At 45.8% G+C, this 15,774-nt stretch overlaps 1 protein-coding gene across 1 annotated transcript in view; it reads left to right on the top strand.

The window, feature by feature from the left end:
• LOC124711240 (PAX-interacting protein 1-like) overlaps positions 1 to 15,774 on the top strand; it is a 175,783-nt gene that overhangs the window by 18,558 nt on the left and 141,451 nt on the right. The window contains exons 7-8 of the mRNA XM_047241200.1: positions 9,883 to 10,437; positions 13,626 to 13,760. Of these exons, the coding sequence (XP_047097156.1) occupies positions 9,883 to 10,437; positions 13,626 to 13,760 (690 nt within the window). The remainder of the gene's footprint in view (positions 1 to 9,882; positions 10,438 to 13,625; positions 13,761 to 15,774) is intronic.

The raw sequence follows: 15,774 nt of genomic DNA, 5'->3' as shown, positions 1-15,774 counted from the left end.
TTCCAAGTCCTTTTCTGTCTCTGACAGAATTACAATGTCATCGGCGAACCTCAACGCTTTTATTTCTTCTCCATGGATTTTAATACCTACTCCGAATTTTTCTTTTGTTTCCTTTACTGCTTGCGCAATATACAGATTGAACAACATCGGGGAGAGGCTACAACCCTGTCTCACTCCCTCCCCAACCACTGCTTCCCTTTCATGTCCATCGACTCTTATAACTGCCATCTGGTTTCTGTACAAATTGTAAATAGCCTTTCGCTCCCTGTATTTTAGCCCTGCCACCTTCAGAATTTGAAAGAGAGTATTCCAGTCAACATTGTCAAAAGCTTTCTCCAAGTCTACAAATGCTAGAAACGTAGGTTTGCCTTTTCTTAATGCAGCTTCTAAAATAAGTCGTAGGGTCAATATTGCCTCACGTGTTCCCATATTCCTATGGAATCCAAACGGATCTTCCCCAATGTTGGCTTCTACCAGTTTTTCCATTTGTCTGTAAAGAATTCGCGTTAGTATTTTGCAGCCGTGAGTTATTAAACTGATAGTTCGGTAATTTTCACATCTGTCAACACCTGCTCTCTTTGGGATTGGAATTATTATATTCTTCTTGAAGTCTGAGGGTATTTCGCCTGTCTCATACATTTTGCTCACCAGATGGTAGAGTTTTGTCAGGACTGGCTCTCTCGAGGCTGTCAGTAGTTCTGATGGAATGTTGTCTACTCCTGGGGCCTTGTTTCGACTTAGGTCTTTCAGTGCTCTAGCAAACTCTTCACGCAGTATCATATCTCCCATTTCATCTTCTTCTACATCCTCTTCCATTTCCATAATATTGTCCTCCAGTACATCGCCCTTGTATAGACCCTCTATATACTCCTTCCACCTTTCTGCTTTCCCTTCTTTGCTTAGAACTGGGTTCCCATCTGAGCTCTTGATATTCATACAAGTCGTTCTCTTTTCTCCAAAGATCTCTTTAATTTTCCTGCAGGCAGTATCTGTCTTACCCCTAGTGAGATAAGCCTCTACATCCTTACATTTGTCCTCTAGCCATCCCTGCTTAGCCATTTTGCACTTCCTGTCGATCTCATTTTTGAGACGTTTGTATTCCTTTTTGCCTGCTTCATTTACTGCATTTTTATATTTTCTCCTTTCGTCAATTAAATTCAATATTTCTTCTGTCACCCAAGGATTTCTACTAGCCCTCGTCTTTTTACCTACTTGATCCTCTGCTGCCTTCACTACTTCATCCCTCAAAGCTACCCATTCTTCTTCTACTGTATTCCTTTCCCCCATTCTTGTCAGTTGTTCCCTTATGCTCTCCCTGAAACTTTGTACAACCTCTGGTTTAGTCGGTTTATCCAGGTCCCATCTCCTTAAATTCCCACCTTTTTGCGGTTTCTTCAGTTTTAATCTACAGTTCATAACCAATAGATTGTGGTCAGAGTCCACATCTGCCCCTGGAAATGTCTTACAATTTAAAACCTGGTTCCTAAATCTCTGTCTTACCATCATATAATCTATCTGATACCTTTTAGTATCTCCAGGATTCTTCCATGTATGTTGACCTCTATCTTTCTAAATTCTTCCGAAGAGTGAGCCAATTGGGGAAGGGCGCCTTACATGGTGCACTGTATCTGTCGTGCATTGAGACCTTTAGTCGGCTTTCTCATCGTCGCAATGCTGTCCCACTCGTTTTCCACCTCTTGGGAGAGGATACATTCCTTGGTCCGATTACAACTACGCCTTGTGCAGTGTTGCTTTTTGCTGAGACGACGACCTTGGACATTTTTTGCATCTAAGATCCAGCACGGTAGCCAGTCCGTTGTGGTGGGGCCGCCATGTACCCTGTTGGTTGTAGCCCCCTGACAACACAGGGATCGCTCTGCTGATGCCTGTTCCGCTAACTCCTCACGTATGCCAAAGGAGTAGATGCCTATCCTCCTGGGGTATCGGGACTCCCAGCAATGGCCATCCTGCCAGGTGGCCCTTGCTGAGGCTGGGTGGCACCCGTGGGGAGGGCCCTTGGTTGGAGTACGTGGCATCAAGGCAGATGGCCCCGCAATGAAGCGTGGTACATCATCTCTTGCTGGTGGCCAGCCTCCAGCAGTCTCTAAGCGTTCTCGGGCTCAATTTAATGCTCAGAAATACGATCCGAAAATGTTCCCGTCCCTGGCCACACCATGGGAGAAGTGTAAGTCTCAGGATGGCAGTAACAGTTATTCGCCCCAGTTCCTAGTTTGTACGAGAGCTGATGGGGAGTCTTTTATGCCCACAAAGCCTCAGTTCTTCGTCGAGCATTTAGAGGACATGTTTGGGGAGGTGGAGGGCTTGTCCAAAATGCGCTCTGGGTAAGTACTGATACAAACGGCATCCTCTGCCCAGTCACAACGGTTACTAGCTTGTGACAAGTTGGGGGATGTTGCCGTTACGATCACACCCCACAAGAGTTTAAATATGGTCCAGGGTATTATTTACCATATGGACCTTCTTTTGCAGTCTGATGACAAACTGTGCGCCAATTTAGAGCGCCAAGGTGTCCATTTCGTCCAGCGCGTTCATCTGGGTCCGAAGGATACTCTGATTGCTACTGGTGCCTTCATCTCAGCCTTCGAGGGCGATACATTACCGGAGAAGGTCAAAGTGATGGTCTACCGATGTGACATCAAGCCCTATATCCTTCCCCCGATGCGGTGCTTTAAGTGCTGGAAGTTCGGCCATATGTTTTCCCGCTGCACTTCCAGCCTCACATGTCGAGATTGCGGAAGCCCATCACATCCTGATACTCCATGTGGCCCGCCTCCCATCTGTGTCAACTGCGGAGAGCCTCATTCACATTGCTCGCCAGACTGCAGGATCTTACAGAAAGAGCGCAAAATATCATGGAATATAAGACCCTGGACCGACTGATCTATACTGAGGCCAAGAGGAAATTTGAATGACTACATCCTGTGCGAATGACTTCCTCCTATGCTGCTGCATCGACAACCGTGTTAGCCCCATCAGTTCAGCATATTCCAGCCAAATCACAGAGCCGTACAACTCCACATGCCACCTTGCCTGTGGGGGGCTCTCCCAACCCCATTACAGCTCCTGCGGCACCTACCTCGGGAGCAACACCCTCCCACCCATCGGGGACGTCCGCTTCTCAGCCGGAGAAGCGTCCAACTTCTTGGGCTACTCTCGCTCGGAAGGGGTCCCTTGGGTCCCTCCCTTCCCAGGTTTCCACCAGCGGGAAGGATGACACCCGACAGTGGCATAAGTTCCCACCAGCGGCTGGTTGTAGGGCTTCGTGATCCTCCTCCGCCCAGAGACTGAATCAGTGAAGCCCTCCCAGCTGGTGAAACCCAAGGTTCAGCGAGAGACGTCCAAGAGAAAGACTTCTAAGGCCAAAGAACTTGTGGTGGCACCCACCCCACCGCACCCTTCGAGCTCTGCGTCTGAGGATGAGGTGGAGATCCTGGTGTCCGCTGAGGACCTCGATCTCGCCGGTCCCTCGGACGCAATGGATAGCACTTGCACAGGTGCTCAAGCGGAGGCAGCAGGTGGCCCAGCGGCCTAATCTGCCTCTCCAGTCCCTTCACTTCTTTCTCAGCCATGGACAATATCATCCTCCAGTGGAACGGCAGCGGTTTCTTCCACAATCTTGTTGAGCTCCGACAACTTATCAGCCTTCACCCTATCTTCTGCATTGCTCTTCAAGAAACTTAGTTTCCAGCAATGCGAACCCCTGCCCTCCGTTTCTATTGGGGTTATTATAGGAACCGGGCAGCTTATGAAAGGGTATCTGGTGGCGTCTGCGTCTATGTCCTTCACTCCCTTCACAACGAGTCTGTCCCTCTACAAACACCTATAGAGGCTGTCGCTGTTCGGGTGTGGACGCCACAGGCTGTTACTGTCTGCAGTCTCTGTCTTCCACCGGATGGTGATGTCCCGCAGCGTGTCCTGGCTGCGCTGATAGCCCAATTGCCGCCACCTTTCCTGTTATTGGGCGACTTCAACGCCCATAACCCTCTGTGGGGTGGGTCAGTGGCAACAGGTCGAGGCACCACCGTCGAGCATGTATTGACACAGCTCGACCTTTCCCTTTTAAATGATGGTGCCTTCACACATTTCAGTGTGGCGCATGGCACGCACTCAGCCATCGACCTTTCGATCTGCAGCCCTAGCCTCTTACTGTCTGTCCAATGGAGTGTGCATGACGACCTGTGTGGTAGTGACCACTTCCCGATCTTTCTGTCACTGCCACAGCGTCACTCTTCTGGGCACCCTTGCAGATGGGCTATGAATAAGGCTGACTGGGACTTGTTCTCCTCCGTTGCCACTATTGTGCCTCTTTCTAATGAAGCCATTGATGCGGTGGTTCACGCGGTCACCACCGGCATCGTTACTGCCGCAGAATCTACCATTCCCCATTCTCCTGGGTCCCCTCAGTGGAGTACTGTGCCTTGGTGGTCGCCTGCAATCGCCGAGGCGATTAAAGATCGCAGGCGGGCACTCCAGCGTCACAAGCGGCATCCCTCAATAGAAAACCTCATCGCCTTTACACGGCTGCATGCGCGGGCACGCCGCATCATTCGCCAACACAAGCAGGAGTGATGGGAACGGTATGTTTCCACCATTGGCCTCCAAGTCTCTCCATCGCAGGTCTGGGCCAAGATTAGACGCCTCTATGGCTATCGGACCCCTGTCAGCGTCCCTGCGCTTTCACTGAATGGGGCAATTTGTACTGACTCCGACATAATTGCAAACCGCTTAGCAGACCATTTTGCTCTCAGTTCTGCATCTGTGAATTACCCACTGGCCTTCCGCTCCATTAAAGAGCGGCTGGAACATCGGAGCCTTTCATTTCACACCCGCCATCCTTAATCCTACCATGTCCCATTCACTGAGTGGGAATTCCACAGTGCCCTAGCCACTTGCCCTGATACAGCTCCGGGGCCAGATCGCATCCACTGCCAGATGCTGAAACACCTCTCGGTGGACTGCCAGCGACACCACCTCTACCTTTACAACCATATCTGGATCGAGGGTGAGTTTCCGTTGCAGTGGCGGGAAAACATTGTTATCCCTGTTTTGAAATCTGGCAAGAACACATTGGAGGTGGACAGCTACTGCCCCATTAGCCTCACCAACGTTCTTTGCAAGTTGCTCGAACACATGGTGAGCCGGCGATTGAGCTGGGTACTCAAGTCTCGGGGCCTTCTGCCTCCGTCTCAGGGTGGGTTCTGTAAAGGCCGTTCTGCCACCGACAATCTGGTGAGCCTGGAGTCAGCCATCCGTACGGCCTTTGCCTGCCATCAGCACCTCATCACTGTTTTTTTGACATGCGGAAGGCACACGATACAACATGGCACCATCACATCCTCTCTACACTTCACAGTTGGAGTCTTCGGGGTCCACTGCCGATTTTCCTACAAAATTTTCTGTCACATAGTACCTTCCGCATGCAAGTCGCAGCCTCCCATAGTTCCTCTCGAGTTCAGGAGAACGGGGTACCACAGGGATCTGTCCTAAGTGTCTGCATGTTTTTAATTGCAATTAATGGGCTCGCTGCGGCGATGGGAACGTCTGTCTCAGCTTCCTTGTATACTGACGACTTCTGCCTCTACTATAGCTCCATTGGCATTGCAGCTGCTGAACGTCAGCTGCAGGGTGATATCCGCAAGGTGCAGTCTTGGGCTGTAGTGCATGGCTTCCAGTTTTTGGCTGCAAAGACCTGTGTTATGCATTTCTGCCGGCGACGAACCGTTAATCCTGAGCCGCGGCTTTACCTTGCCAGCAAACTTCTTGCTGTGGTGGAGACACATTGGTTTTTGGGTGTGGTTTTTGGTACCCGGTTGACTTGGCTCCCACATATTCACCAGCTTAAACAGATGTGTTGGCGGCATCTTAATGCTCTGCGATACTTGAGCCACACCAGCTGGGGCGCTGACTGCTCTACCTTCTTACGTCTCTACCAGGTGTTACTCCAGTCCTGTCTGGATTATGGGAGCCTGGCTTATGGTTCAGCATCCTCATCTGCATTGCGGGTTCTGGACCCAATCCTTCACAGCGGGATCCGCTGGTGCTTTCCGGACCAGCCCTGTGGACAGCATACTTGTGGAGGCAGGTGTCCCTCCACTGCGGTTATGGTGCCAACGTTTATTGGCCGCTTATGCTACGCATGTTTGTAGCTTGCCCGGGCATCCTAGTTATCGTCTTCTGTTCCCACAGTCGGTCGTCCATCCCCAAGAACGTCGGCCCTGGTCGGGTTGTACGATCGCGGTCTGCATCAGAGAGCTTCTCTCTGGGCTTAGGGGTTTCCCCTCTTCCACCTCCTTTCCGGGCCCTTCTGCGTACACCCTCGTGGTGTGTGCCTCGCCCTTGCCTTCGGCTCGAATTGGCACAGGGCCCGAAGGACTCAGTCCCTCTGGAGGCCTTCCGCTGCCGGTTTCTTTCCATCCTTGCCACGTATCAGGGCTCTGCCGTTGTTTACTCTGACGGTTCGTTGGTTGCTGGTCATGTCGGTTATGCTCTGACTCTAGGGGACCACTACGAACAACATTCGTTGCCGGCTGGCTGCAGCATTTTCACTGCTGAGCTGGTCTCCATCTTTCGTGCCCTAGAGTATATCTGCTCCTGCTCAGGTGAGTCCTTCGTTACCTGTAGCGACTCCCTGAGCAGTTTAAGAGCTATTGACCAGTGCTTCCCTCACTCTTGTCTGGTGATGGCTGTCCAGGAGTCCATCCATACTCTTGCCTGTTGCGGCCACTCTGTGGTCTTTGTGTGGACCCCAGGCCATGTTGGGATACCCGTCAATGAACATATTGACAGTCTGGCCAAACAGGCCACCAGTAAACCATCTCTGGACATTGGCCTCCCAGAGACTGATTTGCGAGCGATCTTATGCCGCAAAGTTTTCGAACTTTGGCACACTGAATGGCGCAACCTGACCACACCAAACAAACTCCGTCCTATCAAGGAGACAACGGATGTGTGGCGGTCATCCATGCGAGCCACTCGCAGGGCTCAGTAGTCCTTTGTAGGCTCCGCATTGGCCACACCCGCTTCACACACAGCTACTTACTGCGCAATGAGGACCCGCCTCTATGTCTCTGCGGGTCGGCTTTGACAGTGGTCCACATTTTGTTGGCCTGTCCCCTTTTAACTGTGCTCAGGCAGACGTTTGCGCTGCCTGATACGCTCCCTGCCCTTTTAAAAGATGACACTGCTATGGCAGGCTTAGTTTTGTGTTTTATTTGGGCAGGGGGCTTTTATCACTTAATCTGTTTGTCCTTTTTGTATTGATTCTGGCCTTTGGCCTACGATTTTAGTCTGAGTTTTTACTGTGTTTCTCGGTGGTTGGCTTTTCCTTTTTTGTCTCTATGGTTGGCCAACCACTGCCACACTCCGTGTGATTTTAATTCCTTTTGTCTGGTCTCTGTCTAAGTCTTTCTTGTCCTGTGTAGTCTTTTCCATTGTTGTTTTTATTCTGTGTGGGTGTTTTTCAGTTTTGGAAAAAGGGACCAATGACCGTAGCAGTCTGGTCCCTTTAATCCCCCAAACCAACCAACCAACCAACCAACCAACAATGGCTTGTGTATGCATTGATTGTTGGATGGTTATGCAATGATTCTCTTCATCTCAACTCTGAAAATTAAGCTTTTTGACATAGCCAATCAATAGAAAATGTGCCTCATCACTAAAGATGACATTCCTCGCAACGTTGCACCCACATTTCCGTTTTCCAACACCCAACTTGCAAATTCAAAATGCCGGAAATGGTCAATTGGCAGTATTTGTGGCCTAAGTTGATTCATGTAGGTATTTAGATGAAAATCCTGTGTCAGAATTTGCTGCATGGCTCTCCTTAAACTGTTCATTTCTTGTTATCAAGGTTCGGAGACTTGGACTATGCTGTCATTTACTGATGGAATATTTTCAGCAGACTGGCTATTACAATGTCACTTTGATGTCTCAACATCAGTACCTGAACCACTTTCCTCAAATTTTTCAATGACTCAGTAAACTGTCAATGAGACAGGTATGTTTTGCTGACTGAAAATTTGTGCGTTACTTGCAAAATATCTTTGAAGTTTTCCCACACTTTTAAAAAGTTTTGTCAGTGCACTGACTTGTCATGTAGAAAGATGAGAACTGAACAGTAGCAAGTGTTGCTAACTGATTGAAACAATAATAGTGTGCAATTAAAATTGTGCATTTCTCATAGTCCCGTCCCTCCCCCTTCGCACCACTGTGACCATTCATTTCATTGTGCTAAGTTGCATACAATTTCTAGCTAACTGCGAAGCCCCAGTAAAACCATGGTTTGTATCCTGCACCAGTATATGCAATACGAGATGTGTTATAAAAAATAGTGAGCTTTGAAGTAGCACATCTACTGCAGAGGAAGCATGCTGTGGCTACTGAGCATCCCTAATGGCAGATTTAGATAACAAACTTTTACTATGACTGATAGTTGCCAATCTACAGCCACCGAAGTGAGCACACGCACGAGCTGTTTGTCGGATTAGTGAGAAAATGCCTGTGAAAGAGCTTGAAGAAGAATGTGGTGTTTGTTTGTGTGTGTGTGTGTGTGTGTGTGTGTGTGTGTGAAATTTTGCTACGTACTTGGGAAAAGAGTTCCTCTTGTAAAATAGTTGCTCCTCGATCAGGGTGATGTTGGTGTGATGTTTAACTACAAAGGCATTGTTCATCAGGAATTTGTACCACCTGGTAAACAAGGAAGTCCGTCAGCAATTTTAATGCGTTTGAGGAATACCGTGTGCAGTAAGAGGGCTGAGTGAAGAGGAATCAGACTTGGCCATTTTATAATTACAGTGCACTCGCTGAAATGTCGCTTCTTGTCTGCCGCTATCTGGCAAAACATTAGACTCCCATTGCGCCTCATCCATCTTATTCTCTGGACCTAGCGCGCATAGTCCTATTTCCCAAACTTGAAAACACGGCGAAAGAATATTGTTTCCAAACCATAGAGGATATACAGGACAATGTGACACCCCATAAACAGCATTTTAGGAGGCTTACCAGAAATGGAAGAAACCTTGGATCTGGTGTATTGTCAGTGGAGGGGACTACTGTGGCCGAGGGAGGAGGGGAGGGGGGGGGGGGCGGAGGACAGTGCTTTAAATGTATTACAATGAGCACTAGAGATGTTATAATGAAAGTTTAGACTTCTTTTGAACACACCTTATGCATTAATCTGCACCACAAGTTTAAAGAAATTAATATATACATCAGTAATTATTAAGTGGGAAAGAGTTATATCATCTTTCCAAATGTCTGGGGTTCAGTACTCATCTGTACTAGAAAGTTTTTCTGTCACGTACCACTTTTTTTTATTTGTTAATGTAAAAAATTATGATTTGAACTGTTGGTCCACTGTAACTATTCTTATCTACTTGTAACTGCCTTAGTGAGTCATTTTGAAAGTTGAAAGAAAGGAAAGGGATCACGTCAAATATGACAATGTGTATTAAATACTGTAGTATGAAATTAACTTAGTTTTACCTTTAATGATGTTCGCCCTGTGACCTCTTTTCAAGATTATCCGTTCCATTAAACTAATGTAATTGTACATGCTATTAAACTGTTCTTCCAAGTCATTTGCAGTTTCTGACAGAATTATATTTTCATCTGCAAACTTCAAAATTTTTGCAGGGCTGTAATGTATTGAAGTCATGTGATGATGTCTTGCTAAGAATTGAAACCAGTTATGATATTTGTTCAAACTGAGACTGAAAAATACTATGCAACAATTTCCTTGCAGTTTTTATTTCTTCTACTTTAATTCATTTCCTAAAATTCCCTTAGGATATTTCTTACTGTTTGCTCAATATAAGGTCTTACTGCTTGGCCAACATATAGTGTTTTGATTGCTGCTTTCAGCAACTACAGCAACAGCAGATTCAGCAGCAGCAGCAACAGCAGCAGCAACAACAACAACAACAGCAGCAGCAACAGCAGCAACAACAGTTGCAACAACAGCATCTTGTGCAGCAAGTAGTTCAGCAGCAAACTCAGCAGCAGCAACAACAACAGCAGCAGCAACAGCAGCAGCAACAAGTGCAACTTCAGCAGCAGCAGTTGCAACTTCAGCAGCAGTTACAGCTGCAGCAGCAGCAGCAGCAGCAACAACAAGGCCAACCTCAACAGCAGTTGCAGCTCCAGCAGCAGTTGCAACAATTACAGCTCCAAAAGCAGCAGCAACAGCAGCAGTTGCTGTTGCGAGAAGCTGGCCAGCAACAGTATACAGTAGCGGCAGTGCAGCGAGATGTGACGTGGCAACAGCAGCAGCAACAGCAGTACCAGCTTCAGCAGCAGCGTCAGATACAGGTAGTGCAACAACAGCAGCAGCACCAGCCTCAACCACCGCCACAGCAGCAGCAACAGCAGATCCAATTGCAGCGGCAAGTTGTATGGGGTCAGCAGGGCCAACCTCAGGTTAGTTGTGGTTGTACTGATTTTTGTTGACATAGGTATGTGCTTAAGATATCAAATTGATGTGTTTATTTTTGTGTTACTGTAAATAATCATCTTAACTTTCAGAATTCCCACCACCAACATCAAAGTACTTTTCAGATCCTTAATACATTATTTCTAGCTTTAGTGTCCCCACCAGCAGACATCACAGCTGTTAGCCATCCATTCCAGCCGTACACGGAGTTCTTCACATGCAGGTCTCTAAGTGGGTCTCTAAGTCGCACCACAAATTTGCTTCCCACGTGTGGGGTTCTGTTCCCTGTCTATTATCGAGCCACCATCAGCACTTGAAGTACACACACCAACTGTGTAGTGAAGCAGTGTTGTCACTCTTGGGCATCTACTAAAGTAGCAACAAAGGATGTTCTTACACTTGGGACACTCCTATATTTTCTTTCCCTTTTCCTAGTGTTCACTTGGGCTACTGTGGGCCCATCACTTTTACAATGCTGGGAGGAAGAGTTGCGCTTACAGAAGGAGCAGCAACAGGAGCAGATGCCAACCTGATAACCCTGAATGGGAACTGCTTTGCACCTTTGCCTTGCTAGTGAGGAGCTGGGCATCCACTGTTCCGTTGACTGCACCCTCCCCCCCCACCCCCCCCAAATCACCACCACCCCCCATCCACCTATCAACCAACCAACCCACCCACCCACCCACCCACTCATCCCTGTTGCCGTATGCCAGTTTCAGTTTCAGCGAGTCAGTGGAAAGGTGGGACAATTACTTTTGCCAGTTCTTGCTGCATTACTAGCTAAGATAGGTAAGACATATCATCAGTCAAGTTAATAAGGCTGCATTTTTGTCCAGCAGTGCAGGTTTGTATGAAGTTGTCCAAATTTTGAAGCCCTCTGCTGAGTTTGAGAAACTACCCTTTTACGAGCTTTGTCAGTTGCTTCCAGCGCCCAACCATGAGCTTCACACTAGAGCGTTGACCTTGTCTGACCTTTCTTTAGGTCTTGTTGCCCAATTTTGGAAACATCAGCTGCAAGAAATGACCTTTATGATAACTGACACATGGCTCAATCCGGTGTACATGTTTAGAAGCCCCCAGTGCCCCATGGGATACCTCAGGCACCCTTGACTCCCACTAATTCGCCCTGTATTTCCTCCATTGACAGTGCCAGTGCAGTGGCATTGCATTGTTGTCTGTCCTTGTGTGTGTTGATCTCGGGAGGTTTATGTCGCTCGCATCATTGTAATTCGTGCCATTGGTGTTTCTTGGGTCCTTGGCATTGTTCTTTCTCTTGTTGAGCGAGCCAGCGGTCGTGCCTCCATTGTCATTTGTTACATGTTTGATGTTGCCTGCATGTGGAGGCTATGTGTGGGGCATGTCGGCGCAAAGGTCATTTGGCAACTGTTTTTGACAGTTGAGGGCTGCGAGTCAGTCATTTGACCCCCAATGTTTCCACTGAATGCTACAACTGTCTCCGACAGGTACTGCGTGAGAGCGTATGCTAAAGTAAATAGCACATTCCTTTGTGGGGGCAGTTTTCAGTCTCTGCACGCTATAAGAATGTGGAACGGAACCTTGCCTTGTAAGTGGTAAATTCACTGACGGTGCAAAATATCTTTGGGTTCTAACAATTTTCCTGTTTTTGGCTTCCAGATTGTTTACGAAGTGCATTTGGTGTCTCAGTCCGTTTCTTTACACCATTTGGACTCCTTACTGCAGTCCTACAGCCCGCTGTTTTGAGAATACCTTGGGCCAAGTAGAAAATTTCAAGGCACATGTTTCTCTTAAGCAGTTGGCAGTTCTCAAATTTTGTCATCCCCACCCTATTCCCTTCACCAATCGTGACAAGGTAAAGGCCAATTTGCAGCGTTGTCAGGATCAGAATGTTGTTTCTCCTATTTTGTTGAGTCAGTGGGCCACTGATTTGGTGGTGCTTCAGAAGCCCAATACCACCTTGCACCTATTTTAAACAGATGGTCAGTGCACAACGTGTTGCGAATTCGTATCCCATTCCGCGGCAGGTAGTATTGTTGGCAAAGTTGTTGGGAGGAGGCTAATATTTTTCCCACATCGACTTGTGTGGTGCTTACATGTAGTTACCATTTGATGCAGTTTCTCAGAATTTCCTGGTCATCATCACTGCCTTTGGACTTAGCTAGTTTAACTTTTTGCCTTTTGAAATTTTTTCTGTGCCGGGAATTTACCAACAGTATTCAGAGCAGTTGATTCATGACATTCGCTATTGCATCAGTTACCATGATGATGCAGGAGGAGCATTTACGAAACTTTCAGTTGGTTTTCCGTTGCCTCTTGGAGAATGGCCTTCATTGCAAGCTGCAGAAATGCAATTTTTTATTATTGAAGGTGACTTTTTTGGGTCTTGTGCTTAGTAAAGGTGTTCTTATCCCCACATATGAAATCAAGACCATTGTCCGCATAGTGGCACTCAGCACCTGAAAGAGCTTTGGTCTTTCTTGGTTAAGATTTTGTATTATGCTCAGTTGTGGGGAGGGGTGGGGGGGGGGGGGGCAGAAGACTACCCCACAAAGGCATTGCTGTTTTTAACTTGTTCATATGTTATAACATGCTATTGACTCTTGTAAGTCTGTGAACTCTTGTTCTCCTATTATGTTTACGTAGTGTGTTATGTTGTATCTTTGTAGACGCATGACAATGGCATATAGGCTGAAGTTAAAGTAGAGTAAGAAAAACAGTTACAAGAAAAAGTGGAGAATGACATCATATAAAGAATTTATAGTAGCTGTGTACCCACAATACAAGGATTTCAAAGAAACCCATGCATTACATAAAAAAAAAGTACACCGTTTGTTCATCAGCGTTACTGCGATATGGGATGCTCTAGATAGAAAATACAATAATTTTGATTACAAAGAGAGATCACCTTTTGACTTAAAAGTCAAATAAAGTAACAAATATCCTGTAACTGATTCCACCAGGGAAGTCTATTCATGACAAACCATAATCTTCCACACTATTTTCTTTGATTAATACAACTTTGTACAGGTCTCACACTGGCGTAGTTACAGATCTGTTGGATAGAGTGCTGCTGGGAGTACTAGGCGCATAAGTAACTCAGACTGTGAGAGGGGTTAATGAGTTTCTACCTTTATCTTTTTTTCAGTTTAAAAGAGTCTAAATTAGTTATGTATAAACTGTTGTATCATCCTTTCAGGGTCCTCCACGACAACTGATTCACCTAGATGCTCAGATGGTAGCTCAGTTAGAGCAAATGGATAGTCAGAGGCGAGTTTTAGTATTACAGAAACTACAAAAACAAAGGCAACTTCAATTGCAGCGTCAAATGCAGGTAAGTATTATTGTAGTTTGTTCCCTTTTTTTGTTTTGTTTCAAAGTTTGGTACAGTTAGGCAAGCGTATAGTTTTTCGCGGAAGTCTCAGGTTAGGTGTTGCCACGACAGAATGAAATTTAGGTTAGGTCGTTAATTTACTACAACTTCCTGTCATCTACATCAAAATATTTTTTCTGTGTCATTTGAAAAGAACTTAAACTGACTCATATGCATGCAAATTTTCACATTTTTGCAATTTACAGCACTGAAATTTGGTTGCCAGCTCTATGTGCTTTGCACCTTATTTGTATAGTTACATTTTATGTATTAACATTGCTTGCTATGTACTTCATAAGAATTAAAATGTTATAATGTGGGATATGCATTGATGGTGCATGTTTTCAAATCTTAAAAGTTGCTTGAAGTACTGTACTGATATTTCACTGTTAATTTTCTACAGCACTTTGTTATTTATAGGTTTTATTGCAAAAATGCATGTATGTGTGATTATTTATATGTTGTTATTATTAAATTAGACACACACATGCCCACTCTGCAGCTGAACCTTCTGGCTTGTGATGTACGGCCCCCACCCCTTCTGTCCCATGCCCATCCTTGATAACATCCAGTTGCTTTTAAGGATTAATTATTACATCCTGAATGGTGTGATGACACTGTTGAAGAACAGAGCACACACTATTCGATAGGATTGTTTAATGTGCACTGCAAATTATGTGATGGCATACATGGAAGAAGGAAACTGTTCTGGGTGTGGGTGGACTGAGACTTTAGCATCAAAGTCACAACATGTGCATGTACGTTAATACTTCAGTGGATTAGTCTTGTGTAATTGACCAACAGTCCGCCATGAACCATGGACTCCGTTGCAGTAGGGTAACTTGTGTCTCAATAATACAGTTAGCTGTACATGGTTCAACCACATATGATGGGTATTTGTTGAGATGCCAGAATAACATGTGATTCTTGAAGATAGGAAGCAATCTTTCCAGTAGTTGAAAGGGCAACAGTCTAAATGATTGACTGACCAAGTCTTGTAACATTAACCAGTATGGTCTTGTTTTATTCGTACTGCAAATGGCTGAAAACAAGAGGAAACAGTAGCCATTATATTTTGTGTTGACATGCAGCTCTATTGTATGACTTTCTGTGATGGCATCCTTTTGTGTAAAGTGCTGTGGAGGAATAGTATTGTCCCAATCAGATCTACAGCTGGAGACTGCTCAGGAGGATGTTGTTATAAGGAAAATGAACCTGGTGTTGTATGGGTCAGATGGCGGAATGATTAGGATCCCTTAATTGGGTTGGTAGAATTGAAATTTAAAAAGAGAAATGGGTTGGTCGAAGTTAGATAAAGTGGGAATTATTGAAGTGCGGTGCCAAGGTGGATAGGTCTTTCGGTCAGATGAGCACAGGTTTATCAAAACAAAATCAAGTATGGGTACTGCAGGAGTAGTTCTTATAATGAATAGGAAAATATGAATGTGGATGAATTTATATAAACACCATTCTGAGATAAAAGGAATTATTCGGGTCTTTAAGAGAGCTGAAAATTTAATTCTAATGGGGGATTGATACAGAATAGCAATAGAAAAAAAGGAAGGGTACCAGCAGGAAAATGCTTCAGTGGGAGCACAAAAAAGGTGAGTAAGCTCCTGTTTATTAAAACACTCTGACTGGAAGGTCAGCTACCTCATTCTACTTTCTTCTTAAATATTGCAAACATATTCACAGTTTTTTGTACTCAGATAAGAGGCGACAGTGGCAGTAGGAAAGAGATGGAAAAGTAACAGAGACTGAAAGATAGGAGACAGTGGTTATGGTGTAGAAATAGTGCACGAGACAATAGCAATGTGAGAGAAAGATAGGGGAATAGTGGCAGTGGAGCATAATTGACAGTGACAGAACACTGCTAGGTGACAGAGCCAGTGCCAGTGAAGAGGAATAAAGAGGAGGAAAAAGTGGACCTGGGTGAGAACCAGTGATAATGACAGACAGATTCTAGGACAGGGAC

The sequence above is a fragment of the Schistocerca piceifrons genome, chromosome 8, assembly GCF_021461385.2.
Source record: "Schistocerca piceifrons isolate TAMUIC-IGC-003096 chromosome 8, iqSchPice1.1, whole genome shotgun sequence".
NCBI lineage: Eukaryota > Metazoa > Arthropoda > Insecta > Orthoptera > Acrididae > Schistocerca > Schistocerca piceifrons.
The sequence above is the reverse complement of the archived record's forward strand: the minus strand, read 5'-3'. Positions and strand labels throughout refer to the sequence as shown.